Source organism: Sturnus vulgaris, chromosome 9 (assembly GCF_052056855.1).
Source record: "Sturnus vulgaris isolate bStuVul1 chromosome 9, bStuVul1.hap1, whole genome shotgun sequence".
NCBI classification, from domain to species: domain Eukaryota; kingdom Metazoa; phylum Chordata; class Aves; order Passeriformes; family Sturnidae; genus Sturnus; species Sturnus vulgaris.
The window spans coordinates 10,078,708-10,095,423 of NC_142251.1; the positions used below are offsets into that span (position 1 = coordinate 10,078,708).

The 16,716-nt window shown below is 39.5% G+C and overlaps 1 protein-coding gene across 2 annotated transcripts in view; it reads left to right on the forward strand.

The window, feature by feature from the left end:
- The window catches only part of EIF2B3 (eukaryotic translation initiation factor 2B subunit gamma), a 98,346-nt gene that overhangs the window by 58,423 nt on the left and 23,207 nt on the right, over nt 1–16,716 (forward strand). The window contains exons 6-9 of one of the 2 annotated variants that reach the window (XM_014872088.2): nt 10,505–10,635; nt 11,302–11,495; nt 14,711–14,788; nt 15,471–15,619. In XM_014872088.2, the coding sequence (XP_014727574.1) occupies nt 10,505–10,635; nt 11,302–11,495; nt 14,711–14,788; nt 15,471–15,619 (552 nt within the window). Of the gene's footprint in view, nt 1–10,504; nt 10,636–11,301; nt 11,496–14,710; nt 14,789–15,470; nt 15,624–16,716 lie in introns of those variants that run through there. The other variant, XM_088169529.1, reaches the window with a different exon arrangement.

The following is a 16,716-nucleotide window of genomic DNA, read 5'->3' on the forward strand; positions in this document are numbered from 1 at the left end:
CCATGAAAAGAGCTGCAGCAGAGCCACCCTTCTCTTCCCTTGATAAAGGGCAGGGCAGTGTGAAATCTTTGGAAACTGGAGGTGTGAGCCACTGGCTCTGGAGCTCCTGCTTGGTTGGCTGTGTGCTATGCTGTACACAAAGGCCCCTGCAGGTTTATATTAAGGTGCTGCCCAGACTAAACCAGCGCATTTTTTCTTTTTCCCCTCTAAATGCCTTTTTATCATTCAGGCTGTCACCTGTGTTTCCTGGCAAGGGCTGCTGGCTGGGGGAGGTCTGGCAGAGCTGAACACCCAGCTTTGGTGGTCTTTGTGTGGCTGCCTGAAAGATGGCTTAAAACAGAACCTGCTCTGTGAATACCTGCGAGTTAACATGTGTCAGCCGTGTGGCTGGAAGGTTTCTCCTTTGCTGTAAAGAGAGATTTTATAATGAATACTTTCCTTGTGATTAAAACGGATAAATAAACAAATAGCTCCTACAGGAAGTATACTGTGTGAAGTCAGGGCAAATAGATTGTAGCTTTTCAAACAAGGAAGAGAAAAAGGGAGAAAAACACCCCACACTCAACCCAACCTCAGGCTCCTCCTTAGTGCATTTAATCTATTACAATGTGAAATGGCAATTCATCTTTCCCATTTCCTTTCCTTGTCAAACATATCCAGCTGTTAGAGCTTTCCCTGCTCCTTACTAGAGATGCCAGGATTTAAAATTTGTTGATCTCCTCCTCCTCCAGGGTATCATTACTGTTATCATCTTTCCATGGTACCAATCAAACTTACTCCTGAAACCTCAGGGGGAAAAACCCTAATGATCCAATCTAGATTTAAACACATTATGATTTTCAGCAAATGCCTTCTATAAGAAATACAATTCCTTTTCCTGTTGGCAGACTTCCTGAGTGTAGCCATATATTTCGATATGCTGAATTGGAGCTGATCAACTTCATCAGTAACTGCAACCTTTTTTTGGGACCATGATACTCCATAGTGGCCATGTGCCTGACATACCTAGGAGTTCTTGGTCACAGCACAGTATTCTTGGTCACAGCATAGTATTCTGTGCACCCAAGCTGCTCCTAACAGTTTTTTCTAAGGTAAATGTTAAAATTTCTTAATTTTGTTCTCTTACTGCGAGTTACAGCATCATGTTATGACCCTTTGGATTCTGTAAAAAAAAGCGAATTTAGGGAGGACATGAAAGACGTCATTCAATTATAGAATCATAGAAATATTTAGACTGGGGAGGGATGTCTAGCAGGATCTAGTCCAACCTCCTCCTCAAGACTAACTTTTGTGTTGCTCAGGGCTTTTTTTGCAGTTGAGTTTTGAAAATCTCTAAGGACGGAAACTGGGCCTTGTCCCAGGACCGTACCACTCACTGAAAAGTTGTTTTCTTTATGTCCCAACTGGAATTTCCCTTGTTGCAGCTTGCATCTGTTGCCTCTTGCTCTCTCACTGTGCACCTCTTGGAAAAGTCTGTCTTCTGTATCACTTCACTTGTGGTAGTGGAAAACCTTAATCAGATTCCCTTGCAGCCCTCTCTTCTCGAGGCTGAACAAACCCAGCTCCCCCAGCTTCTCCTCCTGTGTCATGTGCTCTTGACCCTCTTGGTGGCCTCAGCTGGGCTCGCTCTGATCTGATAATAAACATTAAAAATTGTTAACTATTTTTTCCGCCGTTTGATGCAGTTTCAGTTTCCTTGAGTAACCTTCAGTCAAGTTGACTTTTGTCTTCACACAAGATGTGAATTAGGAGACAAGAATTAATTTGTTTACCCATCTTTGTGTGCTTTTTTCTCTCCTTTATTTTTTCTTCTTAAATCATTGCCACTTGGGCAGTATCACCCTAAGCATTCTTTTATCAGTGCAGTGTATTTTCTGTACCCAGCACTATTTGTATGCATGTAAGAAAATACTTTGGGTAAAGTTATTATCTTGCCTTGCTGGGCATTTCCCTGTGAGGATACATTAAGATCTAATTGATTTAAGATCTTGTATTAAATCTAATAGATATATGTCTCTTGCAGTGGAAAACGTAATTTTTTTGTATTCTCCATTCAGATGATCTGAATGTACAATTTTCAAGATAATGTCTTCCTTTCTGCCCCTCTCTGTTTAGCTTCCAAATCTCTCTTCTTCCACAACACCTCAGTCACTGACACGTTCTTCTGAAATGCTGAGTCTTCTATTACTGACATGTTGAATTTTGGGTGAAGAGAGAAAACAATTACTGTCTTCCTAGTATTTCACTTTTTCTTACAGTTTTTTTTTATTTTAGGTGTTAGTTCAATGTTAAATTTCACTGTGCCTTAGCAAGGCAAATGAAACATAAACAATCATAAATATGTCTGTAACACTGTTGCTGACTTTATTACTGCATTGAATTATTGTGGTGGGAGACTTTTAACTTCATGACTATAGAGGGGACAGTAAATGCTACCAGTGATGATAGGGCACACATATATGAATAGAGTAGCTAAGAAGTGTATTCCTTAAGTTAGTGAACCATCATTCAATCAGTAATGGTGCTCTGAGTTCCATTTTGAATGTGATAAGGAGCCTAGGGTGTGAGGTAAGGGTTGATCTTAGAATAATCTTGAATCAAAGAGGAGCAACTGTGAATTTCTTTAAGTCAAAAAACGAGAGAAAAAAAAAAGGGAGTATAACATTTTAAATAGTCTATGGGAAATGCTGGATGCTGTCTGGTTAAGCTACTGGTTTTGAAAAAGTCCAAGAGCTGAATGGAGAGAAGGAGTGATAGTTCCCCTAAGTCAAAGATGCAGAGATGAACTGTAGCTCATACAGCATTTTACACCAAACTTTTATGGATTAATACCACCTGGAAAGAACATTATGAATAAAAGCTGTCTCGTGAAAAAGAGGAGATGAGATTCATTGGCCAAAAAGCTTTCAAAGCTCTTCAAGAAAGGATAAAGTGAAGACTAAAAAGAAGTTTAGTCTTATCACAGACAGGAGATCTTGCAAATACTATGGTTAAAAGAACAGAAGAGTTATCCTACAGGAAGGGATGGAGCAAGAATGAGCAATCAGTCTAAAGGATAGGAGTTAAGGTAGAGTGATTGCTGGGCAGAGGGTGTAGAAATGGTACTTGTATAGGTGGAAGCAGGATTGAATTACACACCAGAGCTTTCAGTTTATTTCTCACGAATGCTGAGAGAAATTAGTCAAACTGAGTATGGGTCCGTTTCATTGCAGACCACCAAACGCAGTATCTGCATGGAGAAACAGCAAAATCATGTGGGCATCTCCAGTGCCTGTAATGCAATACCAGTGGAGTGGGGTGGAAGAGGCTACATGTGAAGCTACAGCCATGTCTGTATTTTCTGATACTTACACATTTTATACAAGTCTGAAGTGTTTAAATCTGTTTAACTAAATATATAATTATGCACCCAAAGTTTATATAACTCATCGGTTTATGGATACATGTCAGCCTTATCAAATGCATAGTATATTTATGTTTGTTTAGGCAAATTGTCAGAATTCCTCTGTTTCTTTTTCAGAAAAGGAGCCTAATTTCAAAGGCACTTAGAAAAAAGTTGGTAACTCAGACACAGATGGCTGCAAAGGCGGAGGTGGGAGAGAAACGGGAAAGATGAGTTCTGGCAAGGAATCACATTTGTTGCAGGTGCGCTTGTTTTAGAAGAATGGGATGCTGTCTGGGAATGAATGAGATCCATTCCTCAGCAGTGTGTACAACCTGCCAAACACCCTGGGTGGCCTCCGACAGCCTCAGAGACTTTTGGTCAGAGAGAAGTTCTAAAAATGTCTAAACTTGCTGGCATTCCTGTGCAAAAGCTGCATTAGTCGGGAGCTGTGGGGTGTTGCTGGCTGTTTGGCAAGTGGGCAGAGTTAAGGTTACTTAGATGACCTGAGCTGAGTGTGCACACGCTTTCAAAGGATTTGAGTATGTAATTGAGGAGTTTTAATTTCTGTGGTCAATTTTTCAGAAAGCTGCCTTGTTTCCCAAAGGGCTTTTTGGCAGAAGTGGAAGTTAGATCCCTGCTCCTTTAACTGCATCCAGACTTGGTGGAACTTGAGAACAGCTTTTATGTGGTTTGCATCCATACCATCCCTTTCATACTTTGATCTGGTTCCTCTCTGTGTTATGGTATTTGTGACTGTCACTTGCGTGTCTTCTGCTTTCCCCTCATCATCCGGAATGTGGGGTTTTGGTGGTGATTCTGCAGTTTTGGGAAGTCATTCATAAACTTGAGCCTGCAAAGCAAAGCTGTGCAGTTTTACTGGCTTGATGTGTAATGGCTTTTGAATGAGTCATGCACGTTCTTGTGAGCATTGGGAGTATGTTGCTGTCAGGCTTGAAGGTTTTAGTTAGAAGATAGTATGGAAAGACAAATAAAGCACAAATACAGTCATGTGGAATTACCTTTTAGTACACCATTTTTTGAAGTTTCCTTGTCTTCTCTAGGCTTTTAATTTAAAAAATAAGAGAAGCTGACAATTTATTAATATGAAATTGTGGCAGAGTGTGAGAAATGTATTTACTCTTTTTGTGGCCAAATGTTGAGAATAGAACAGGAGAAATAGAACATAGCAAGATATAACAGATGTTTAATGCTGTGAGGAGTGCTGCAGGTTAATGAATTAGGCACAATTAATTGCCTGGTAGTTTATTGGCTTGCCTGGTTATTTTGGAGTTTTCCTTTACTATAATTGGTCTTGGGTACACCAAACAAAGGCAAAAGGATTATTGCAAGATGTAAGGGCAGAATTAGCCTTCTGCAGAGATGTGGCACACCCTAGAGATTTATCACTTGATTTTTTTTTTCCTTTTGTATGTAGTCCTTCTCTGCTTTCTCCTCATTCTTAGCATGTCTCAGAAATTCCAGCATTTTTAGTAATGAATCAGTGAGAAGAAGGGAAAAACTCCTGTAATTCTTTTTCCATTGTGCTTGTTAAAACGGCGTTGTGGGAAATGGACCCAAACACTGTCTTTTAAGTGGTGTTGAGTCTGAGGCAGGTGGTATTAACTCAGGACTGCATTAACTCCTTTCAAATCTCTTTCCTGTTTCCTTGAGGAAACATGTCTGCTGTATATATGTGGCATGAGCTGTTTGCCTGCCTCTTGCATTGACATTTTAATTTGGTCCATGATATAAATATCATTTCCCTAATCCCCCTTGCCCTGACCCTGTTTTGTCTGTTTTGTCTTTTCTTCAAAGTGAGTTGACTTTTTTTTCTTGAAGGAGGGGGGAGGAGATGGGAATGGTGGCTGGCTGCTCTGGTTTGGAGCAGTAAATGCTCAGGGAAAAAATCTCAGAGTAACTGTTGTTTCTTTCTTTGTATTCACATGGAAATTTTTAATCTCCATCAAAGGATCAGGAGAAAATAACGTTGAGATTCAACAAGAGAGCTCCCAGCTTACATGGAATTTTTAAATGTTATTTGCCTTTATCCTTTAAACGATGAGAACCATGAACTGTGTACCTACAGGGTTCAGAATTAACTTTTCTTTCTTCCAACACATCCTCTTTTTTTTTCTTCTTCTTCCCTCCCTTTTTCTTACATCTTTATTGTTCTGTATAAACATGCCTTTCTGGCCAAAACTGTAAGTTGCCTTAGGATTTGTTTAGTTGTATTTATGTGTACATTTCTAACATTAATTATGAGCACTAGTCTGAAATACAGTCTCATGTTCTTTTGATGTGATCTGAAGAATCTCTGTTGAAGGCCATGGAGCTAAGATCAGAACCTAGCCCAGTATATGCTTGCATAGCTGTACAAGAGCTAACATTTACCTGTTTTAAAGAAAGAAGAAAAAAAAGGATACAAATAGGTATAAAAGGGTTAATGATCTGCTTGTTTGAAGTGGGGAATCACAAACACTATCTGCACCTGTAGATGTAGCAGATTGTGCTGACAGTGATAGCAAGGGAACCCCCCTGCAACTACCCATGGAGGGTAACAGCAGATTTCACAGGTGGGTGCTGACAGCAACAGTAGATTTCATGCTTCATCACGGATTAATAAAACAGGGAGGATATTAGAATGCTAATACTCATTAATACTATTTTATGGTGTTTAACATTAAACATGGAAAATGAAAATGAATGACAGCCGGTAAATGGAACTGACAGTTGTGTTCAGGGTGTTTGAAGCTGGTGAGAATTAGCTGCAGGAAGCAGAAGCTGTAGATGCTCCTACTCCTGCTGTGGATCAAGCCAAACAGCACCTACAATTACCTAGACTTGTGCAAGGTCACCTAAACTTAGATTCAAATAGACTCTTCTATTATTGTAAAATATTTTATGATTTCCTTTCCTTACCGTCTTTGGTCAGAACCAACCATTATTTTCTGTGTCCTATGACAGAGTCTCCAGCAATACATGTATCTAAGAGCAGAAATCACAGTCCATTAAGGCATAATTGTGCAATCCTTTTTTGTCTTTTTTTTTTAAAGGGACAGTATTAGGGTTTTTTCCCTCCAAAACTCTTCTTATGTTTCAGTTGGCTACATTGTTCTTAATTTCTTGCTGACGTTTCAGTAAGCTTCATCCCAGAGGCAATTGCATTTCAGCAACAAGTAAAAGTTGGCCCTCTGTGGGCCATAATGTAATGTAATATAACATACATAGAAACAAACTTAATTCTGCCATGTTGTAGACTGTTTTAAGTTTATTTTTGGTTAAAAATCTCTGAAAACCTCTGCATGGCTGTGTTTAAATACTAAGCTTATTGACCTAGGTGTTTTCACTCAATGTTTTTTCACAAGTTTTATAATTTAGCATGAACCTTATCTGTGCCTTTACTGAGATGCAAAAATCCCAGAAACACTGGGAATACATAAGAGTGCACAGGGACCAGGGATAAAGGGATTCTAAAGGTGTAGTAATTATGTTTTGTTGGTAATAACAGTACTTGGTAAAATAACATTTGTCTGACCAAGTAGCCATTTTTGCACCTTAATGTTTTACATTTTAAATAAAATTAACCTTGAATATTTTAGGTTTATATTGCCTGAGTCTGAGTCTGCAATCCACATAGCTGACTGCAAGTGTGCTCTAAGCTCTTAGGTACATTTAATACTGAATTTTCCAGGAGGTTCTTTTGATTTCTAGGTATTTCATCTTCACTTGAATTCAGAGTTTTTTCTTGCACTTGCACTATGAATTTCAACTGCCCAGTTGTCTCCATTTCCCCCGCTTTTGCACCATCTCTTTCCAACATCCTTTAGTTGTGACCTGCTGCATGAATGGCAGATTCCATGCCAGAGATACTTATTTTTGCATGCTTAAAATGTGATCAGTATCAACCCCTTTCAAAATTGCTTCCAACTCTTGTTCTCAGGAGCCACATAAGGTGCTTCAGGGATTGTTGTGTCTCCCTCTCTTCATTTACAAGCAGATTATTTAACAGCACTCTCTTCTTTTGTGGTTTCATTGAAAACCTGCTACTTTCTGTTGAGGTGAAAACAGACAGATAAAACTTCAAAAATCAAAGTTTAGGGAATGAAAAGTCATGAAAAAGGGCCTGTCACTTGGGCTAGATTTTATGAAAACATATTTATTTTGGCAAATGTTTCTCAAAGGCAGGTTCATGTTTATGCTCTCTACCGTCTGGAGTTTGCTCTGAGGTGTCAAGAGCATGCTTACTCCACGTTGGCTTAGAATTGGATTTCTGCCAAAATTCTGTGTGCCCTCCTCTCCTTCCACTCACTCCTTTACTTTCTTTCTCCTGATTGTAGCAGATTTTTCCTTCTGTGGATCTCAGTGCATATTTCATTTTCATTTCATGGTGCTAATGAAAACAACGAGCTTTAGAAACCAGGGGCTCCAAGTTTCAAAACCTGAAGAGAATAAAAAAAAATTATTTCTTCAGCTTATACAGTCTTATGTTTATTTCTTCTTAATATAGGCATGTGAAATTTGGGGTTTGATTAGAAGGAGTTTAAATACACTAGACCAGAAACCTTTTTGGTTTGTCTTCTTCTATAACTAGGTTACAGGCCAATTGGTTCTTCCAAACTCCTGCTAATTTTTCTCTTGATGAAGGGTCTTCAGTCCCTCTGATGTCCTTTGATTTAAATTCCTTTCCTAGTTCCAGCTAGATGTTTGGTTTCTCCTGCTGTTGACAGTCAGATAATAGTCTCATGCTATCACTTAGTATATCTTAATTTGCAAGATCTGTTGCAAAAAATTCCCACATCTTTCTCACAGAGGGCCTTACTGTGTATTTTTACTACTTTCCAAAGGCAAATTCCTTTAATGTTGCATATAAATTGCTTCAACAGCAAGCAGAGGCAAACCTTCCTGGTTTTCCTTTTCCAGTAAGAAGGATGTGTTTCTGAGCCACATCTTATGGATGACCCAGAGATTTGCTCCACCTTTGGCAAAGGAATGTGGCTAGCACTTCAGAGAATTGCAGGAAAGCTTCAGGAGTTCGGCCAAGAAAGATTAAACCATCAAAAACTAAGCAAAACTGCAAAACTTTGTCTTTTCCCCTTTCCACTGCTTTCATTTCCTACCGTGTTGTGTTGTCCTCTGCATCAGACTATTTAAGACTGCCAAATACTTGGGTATTTTATAGGTAATATATCTTATAAATGCCATAGCCAGCCTCTGAGGGAAACAGAGGATTGTCGGTTTTGGATGAAGTATAAAACCCAAGCAGGAAATCATTGCTGAATGGCACAGCTGCAGGCAAACACTGTGAGCTAGTAAACTGCCCATCTGCAGAGCCACACGTGTGTGGGAGCGCGGGGCTGGCGCGGCCGCGGCAGAGTGCGCCTGTAAGTGGTTAGCAGGCAGAAATTCGGTGATTAAAGAATGAAGTGTTCTGCTTTGTTAGTTCCTGAAATACAGCTATTTGAAGGTGATTATAATCTTGTTTTCAAGCAGGAGGAGAAACTAAAGACTAGAGCTTTTCCTTGTCTGTAATAAAACATGAAAGCAAAATTTCGGAGGTGGGCTGCAGGACCGAGGATGTGACACAACCTGCGCTGAGGACTGAAGAAAAAGTTTGCAAGAAGAAACACACTGTATTTGTTCATAGGGCTGAACTGGCAATCACATCTGAACCTTCTCTTCAAAGCTAGAGAGAGGAAAGACTGTTTTGGTCCTTAGGTCTGCTTCACTGTCATTGACCTGAACAGGGACCTGGGTGGGCTTTGAGCTGTTCTTAAAGTCTGAACTGTGTAAGATCCCCCTATGCCAGAGATTTTGCCAACTAAAATAATTTTCACTGTACCTACTCTAGTACTTGCCTTTTGTAATTTAATCTGTTAGTTCCTAGTTTTGCTGTCTTCCATTCTAAACAACTCCTCTTTCTTTGTGGGTTATTATTTGTTGAGTTCCTCTAGCCAAACTCACTGTGTTAGTTCTCCCAATCCTTCCTCTGAAGTTTAGCACTTCCTCTTGCACATGCCAAGTTTGAGTTCATTTTCCGCATGATTTTCCCAAGTACTACTTTAAATAATCCACAATTCAGTAACTAAATTGAGATTGTTAAAATAATGAAACTACAACAATAAAGCTCTTTTAAGACTGCACTCCAACTGTAAAAACTGTTGATTTGGATTTTTCTCCCAAATAGTTTATTGAAAAATAAAATTTTCTTCTCATAGTCAAAATTAAATCAGCAGGGTTATAATCCCATTGTACAATAGACTTTCTACACTGATATTTGTCTTTTGGGAGAGTTTATTGTTGATTCAATGCAATGTATAATGCAAGAGTAGAGATAATCTAGTGATTTGGACCCTTTTTTAAGGCATAGGTGGCTTGAGATAAAACCCCGCGTGATTTCCCCACCTCCTAGTATTGGGGTATCAGAATGGATATAATAAAAGTTGAAATTTGTACAAGGGAAGATGGGTCTATTGCCAGCTGAAGCCTCTAGAAGCTTTCCATCCACTTATATGTTTTGTATTGGAGCATCTAAAGAGCATGAAAGTCTTGGGACCTAAACTGAAATGTCCTAATTTCACTTGCTTAAAGAACTGAGTTTCTGGATGTATCATTTGAGTAGGAATACCATTAATGTATGTATCATAAAGATTTTCATTTAAGGATCTGATATCTCATATATCCTTTTCCATATTTTTATCACAGAGAAAAGGAGCTGCTTTGCTTTTTCCTCTGTGGGCCCTTTATTCTCTCTTTTTCTGTCAATTGATGCTATTTTTTAAGCTGCATAAAGGGACTTCGGTTTTTGCCATTACCATGTTGGTACTTTCTGCATTCCATCTGCATACAAGTATGAATTGTAGGATGATGACATATTAAATTATAGTTATCTCTGTTAAAAGATAGGGGATATAGTTCTGAAAATGAAGATTTTTCCTGAATTTGAATATTTCTTTATATTTTAATGGATTAAGGAAGCTGGTGACATAGGGACATTGTCTTAATATCCTGCCATTTTGATTCATTCTCATGAAGTCTGCAAAATGTCTGATGATCTTATGCAAAGCAAATGAGGCCTTAAAAGTTTTAGCATTCACAGACTTCATGTGTCTCTTTCTTCAGGACAATAACATCTCTCCGGAGTGAACTGATTCCACATCTGGTTAGGAAACAGTTTTCTTCTGCTACATCATTGCAGCAAGAACTAGACAACAAAGAAGAGGACCAAAAGAAAAAAGAGCAAGCATCCCTTGGTCAGTACAATATCAAAGATTTGAGTTTATGGAAGTTTTAAAGCCCATATGCTACAGCTGAGTTATGGAGTAGAGTACAGAACTAGCCTGAAACATTATTTTAGTGATTGAGCTTTCTTTTCCTCAGCAGAGGAAGCTTTTTTTCCATAGCAAAGATTCTAGTAGATTTCTTTTTCAAACAGTATTGTGTACTATATAAATTTTTTTTGTCCTTCCTTATTTTGGTGTAAACCAGAAGCAAATCAGCTAGGGTCTCTGTGGTTGTTTTTTTTCGGAAAAAAAAAGTTAGATTAATTTTTGAAAATGTAATTTCAGGAGGGAGTTCCTAAAATTGGGTAGGACAACAGACTAAGCCTTAACCACTCTGCATTGGGAACTGGACAGCATCTCAGATCCTGGAATTTATTTTTATCATTTCTGCTGTCTCCTTGTGTGACCTTGGGCAAAACATTGCAGCTGTCCTGATTCCTTAATTCACACCTGCAGAATAGAAATAAGCACCTACTCACTACATGTGATAAAATCTTTTAATGATTGCTGAGTATCTAGCCATGGAGATGAGGTGAGGCAAAGATTTCCCTTCACCAACAGTATTTTAATAGTATTCCTCTTCAGAAAGTATTTCATTAAATCCTGTCTAACTTCATGCATGTGTGTGTTCTCCAGACATTTATAGTTTCATAAAGGAAGATAATAGCTTGCTGAAACCTGCTCCAGATAACTCTTGTTGGAATGATCAGAGAGGAGATATGAATGAAACTCTCCACGAAGGAAAAGTGCGCTGCTACGTCCATATCATGAAGGAGGGGCTGTGCTACCGAGTGAATACTCTTGGGCTGTACATTGAAGCCAACAGACAGGTGAGGAAAATACAGAAGTACCACCTGGAAATACAGCAGTAGCTTAGAGGACGTTTCACCCTGCAGGAGTGACTGCCTGTGATACAGCTGAGGAGTATGTAGGAATTGAACCAGTGCCACATTTTCCATGCACATCACCTTACTGCTTGCTGGACTGGGACGTGAGGCCAGGAAATAGTTTTGTCGCTGATTTACTCTAGATTTGATTTAGCTGAGAAAACCCTCACCCTACACACTCTGGTGACTTTTTGGGAGTGGCAGGACCTGCAGCCAAAGAGCCACAAAGTGTGGAAAATAAGAGTGGAAGTAGCTACTCATTTAGTCAATGTCCTCCGTATCCTAAAAGCAAGATCAGTTCTGAGTGGACTCTTCTTCGCAGATGTTTGTTTGTGATAATAACAAAGATTATTAACAATTTGAAGAAAGACCCTTTCATTTAAATTGCCTAATGATTTCTATTCTAAAAGAATTCTTTTATGTATAGGTTTTCCTACTGTGGTACTCCAGGTACACAGAGAGGTGAATTCTTGATCTGATTGCAGCATCTGTTACAACTTTCTCTTCCACACTACTGAGAATTCGTAAAATAAAAATATCACAGATGAGAATTAGGGAAATCCTGTATTACCTAACAAGATGATGATTAAAAGTTCTTAATATCTTTTTTGGGCAGGGATTTGGGTTTTGGTGGTTTTTTACTACACTGGCTGATGCAATGTACAAGTTCTCTATTTTGCTTTGTTAGTGATGAACTTCAGTGCTATCAGCAATGGACACTTTCCTCTAGTTTTGAAAAACCAGTAAGGAGTGCAGTAAGGAAAGACTCAAGATTTCTGGAAGTGAGGCTGGAATGGTGATAAAGTTGTATTGGGAATTCTGGAAGTGGTCACTGCCTTGCCTTTGCTCTCAGACTGAGTTGATTTCTTTTTGACAACATTAATGAATTAATTCATGCAAACCAGAATTGCAGAATGGCAGCATGAGTTTGCACAGTGGAGCTGTGCTTGTAGAGAAATACAGAAATAAAGTTATTTGCTTTGTGCTTAGGGAGATGAGGAAGATAGGCAGCACTGCTGTGTGAAAAAGAAAATTTCCCCAAAAATACAGGAACAAGAGTGCCCAAAGGGTTAAGGGAGAATACCACTGGCTAAGGGAAGTGTGCGTGTACATTTGGCAGCAGCCACTTCTGTAAAAAGTTATTGAGTTAAGCCTGTCAGACTCCGTGTGGGTTTTTTTGTGTTGGTTTTTTGTTTTTGGTTGTGTTTTTTTTTAACCTAAATATTCTACATTTTGGTTAGTTCAGGAAATACGTTTGCTCCTGGGTGGTACAAAGAATTAGTGTTTTGAAGTCACATTGGGGCCTTCAACGTTGGAAAGGATTTTCTTTGAATTTTGAACTTTTTCAGGATGGTAAAATTTCTAAGGAAATTATGTGGAGGTAAAACGTAAAATGGAACTTAATGAGGAGTTGTGAGAAAGTAATTCCTTTTTTCAGTGCCACTGCATTTTGTTTCTCTTGCTAATCCTCATAAAAGATGCACATTTAATTTGATGAGTGGGTGAGGTTACCTGTTTTGTTGGTCTCTAAGGGAGATTTTGGGTGTTCAGTTTGCTGAACCTTCACAGACCAGATTCTGATCCCCTTGCAGCAAAGTTGGGACCTATAACTTTGAGGTCCCAAAGGACAGACTCACGCAGCAGTAGCAGTCCAGTCCAGTAGCTGTGGGAAGGAATGGCATCCTAACCCATTGCCCTTCTGGTGAGGAAACACTTTGCTCACATCATTTCACTTCCAGCTGGGTTTCTGGATGCCTGCAGCCTGTGTGTGGGCAGGTGGGTTCAGGAGGGAGTTATCTTCAATAGCAGGAAATAGTTTCTTTGTAAGATGAATTAAATCCAAACACATCTTAAACCTTCCCTTGACCCAGGCACTCCCTCTGACTCCTGCCCCCAGTCTAACCTTTCTTTTCAGAGCAAAATGTTTGAGCTTGTAGCTTTCGTGGGTTACCCCTCAGGCTGCATGCACTACCACTGACTGATTCTAATAAGGGCTTTGCTCTGGCCAGTAAAATGATTTATTTATTTCACCACACCACCTTTTCACTGAGGAGGGCAAGAGCCTTTCTTCCTTTTTTTCCCTTCCTGTAGATCAACACTGGATAGTAGGAATCTTTCCAACCTATGCTGTAGGTATGCTTTAGTGGATCTTTGTGTCAGGTGACATGTCAGGATAACATCCCTTCACCCAAACAGCATAATCCAGGCAGATTTGCCTAGTTTGTGGTGTTCTGGTAACCTGGTGGTTTTCTGTAGGGCCTGGACCTTGGACTCAAGGATCTAATCTACTCTTGCTTTTTAAAAAATAAACAAAATCCAAGTATAGTAGGAAGGACCAGCTTCAAGATGTAAAGAGCTACAGATATGAAAATGTCTACTGGGAACAACAGGCAAATCTAAATGATAGCTCAGAAACGTGAGCTCATCTGATCCCATCTTCTTCAGATCTGTGGGATTTGCTTCTTGAGGTTCACTCCTTAGTCATCAGCTCTTGTTATCCCAGCTTTCTAAGGAAGTAATTTTACACAATTGTACTGTGTAGCAGTTCCTTACTACCAGCTTTGCTGGCAACATTCAGCCGAATTTAACAGAGCAATAGAGATGTCCGAGATAAGCTTTTCTAAGAGTTTTGTAAAAATAGGTGCTTGGGTAGAGAAAAGGGAGATTTAATGAGTGCTGCCTCAGAATACTATCTTATGGAATGAGACTGGACACAACCATCTTTTTATGCCAGTTTACTGATTTATATCTGTTACTACTTGCTTCCTTCCTTTACTTTACTGGACAGTGTAAAACATGCTGAGCTGCATTTGGAATGGCAGATGCTGGACATTGTGGTAACATACAGGATGTTACTATGTTCAGCTGGAGCCAGCCTGCTTTCTACTGCTGATCCACTACTTCTCCACAGGTGGGAAGCTGAGTTGAAAGGAGACATGTAGTGCACTGTGGTAGCAGTGTACCTGTCTCCTTTACAAAAGTGGGAGGTGATAAATTACACACAATTGGTGGACATTTGAAATGCAGTGACCTGCTTTTTTCCATAAGTAAAAATGTTTATGGCAAATACAGTAATGCTATGGAACCTTTGAGTTGTTTATGTAACTTGTGGGTACAGCCCTATCATGTGAATTTGTGATGTGGGTTTTTTCATGCAGGTTCCCAAATTATTGCTTAATCTGGGTCTGGAAGAGCCACTGGTTCATGGGTCTGCACAGATCACTGATAGAGGCATGGTAAGTGTTCCCTTTTCCCATCTCTGCTCTTTCAGTAGTCTGCAACCATTTTGTTTCAAGAACTGCTTGCTAAAATTCAGTCCCACTGTTAGAAGTGAAGCCAAGTTCTGAAGTGTGAAATGGTAGAACGTAGGTGATTCAGCCCAGAGTCTTCTGAAGGCTCACCCATGGGTTCCTGCTATGCAGTCTCACTCTTTTAAAATGTTTGGTAAAAAGTCTGTCTTATTCCCAAGTCTGACACTGCAGCCTCTTGTTCCTTAATGGCAGTTCCTGGTAGTTGAGCTGGTAGTTGATGCCTAAGGGCACCAAACCCAGAGAGGATCGGTATTTTAGCTTTACTTCTGGCTAATACATTTCGGCTGAATACCAGCTTCAAGCCTCCCTTTGACAGGGCTCACTGAGTGAAACCAGTGAATACCAGCAGGGCTGTGCCTACCTTGCTTACCTTTCTGCCTACAGAGCCTGATCCACTAATGGAGTGGATAACAGGCCTTGGGAAGACTGTCTGCCTATGGGGTGGCCCCTAAATTTTCAGGTCTTTCCTCTGCCAAGGATCCCTCAGGGTGGTGCAGGGTAAACTTTATTGATGAGCACTTGTGACATGCTTTGGGAGAGGTGTGTGGCGAACACGTATCTGAGAACTCCATGTACTTTTGCTAGTTTCTGTTCTTTTCTTCCCTAGGTTGGATCAGACAGTATCATTGGGTCATCCACACAAGTTGGGGAGAAGACATCCATCAAACACTCCATCATCGGCAGCATGTGTACTATAAAAGGCAAAGTTAAGATAACAAACTGTATCATCATGAATTCTGTTACAATTGAGGAAGGGTAGGTTACCTTTTTGTATCTTAGTTCCCTAAATTTGCAGTTTCTTTTTCTAGATAGATCGTGACTCAGTAATTTTTGTCCTGTAAAGAATCCTCAGCCAGAAGAGATAATACCAGGGGGTGTGTTTCTAAAGAAAAGTAACAAATAAGTCTCTATAAGTGGTCCAGAAGCGCACAAGTGAAATGAACTAACAAGAGGACTGCAGTCTTGGAACAAAAATTTCTTTTTTTTACAGTAGATCCTGTCATCTTCAGAATGTGTAAGTAAGTTAAGTGGATGTATGAGTCTGTATGAGCTTGTGTGTCATTCTTCCAAGCTTTATTTTAGTGGCTGGATCAGTGAGTATACCTAAAATATTTGAGGCACAAAGTGTATTTTAAAGTGGTTTGCTTGCCAGCTAGAAATGTTCTTCTCACATTTGAACATTACAGCTTCACCTAAAATGTCATTTTCTTTGGCCCTTTTTTGTCATTCTGCAGCCTTTACTTTACCATTGCCTATGCTGAGTAATAGAATAAATTAATAAACTTTTCAAAGAGAAAATCTGCCAGCTAGTAGAGGTTTCTCATGCACTAAAGATACTGACTAAATAGTATCTAAATGAACTGTACATTTCTAAATGTGGGAAAAGTGGCCTGTCTGTAATTGTTGATGTCTGCATGCCCCCATCTTTCCATACATGCTGGCTTCCTGTGGATGTCAGTGGAAAGGAAACTGCTGATTGAGTCTGTGCAGACCTGTATAAATTCTCTGCTCCTTCATGGCTTGAGGTTTGCTTAGGGCCTCAGGAAAAAAGCCAAACTCTTAAAAAATGCCAAGTTGGCTCTGAAAGTTGCATATCTGAAAAACATAAAACCCAAAGGATGTGGGGTCTATGGAGGATACTACTGTTACATAACTAAATTACAGGTAAGTATGGTACCTTACCACAAAGTGTTTGTCTTTAATAGAAATCCACAGTAGTTTCAAGCACATCATAAATCAGAATTCCATTGAGTATAGAAAATAGCTGGTTTCCAGTTCAATCACAGATGGATCCAGTATGGCTGTATCACAAGCACTACTATCATAAAAAGTAGAGAAACCTCTCTGATTTG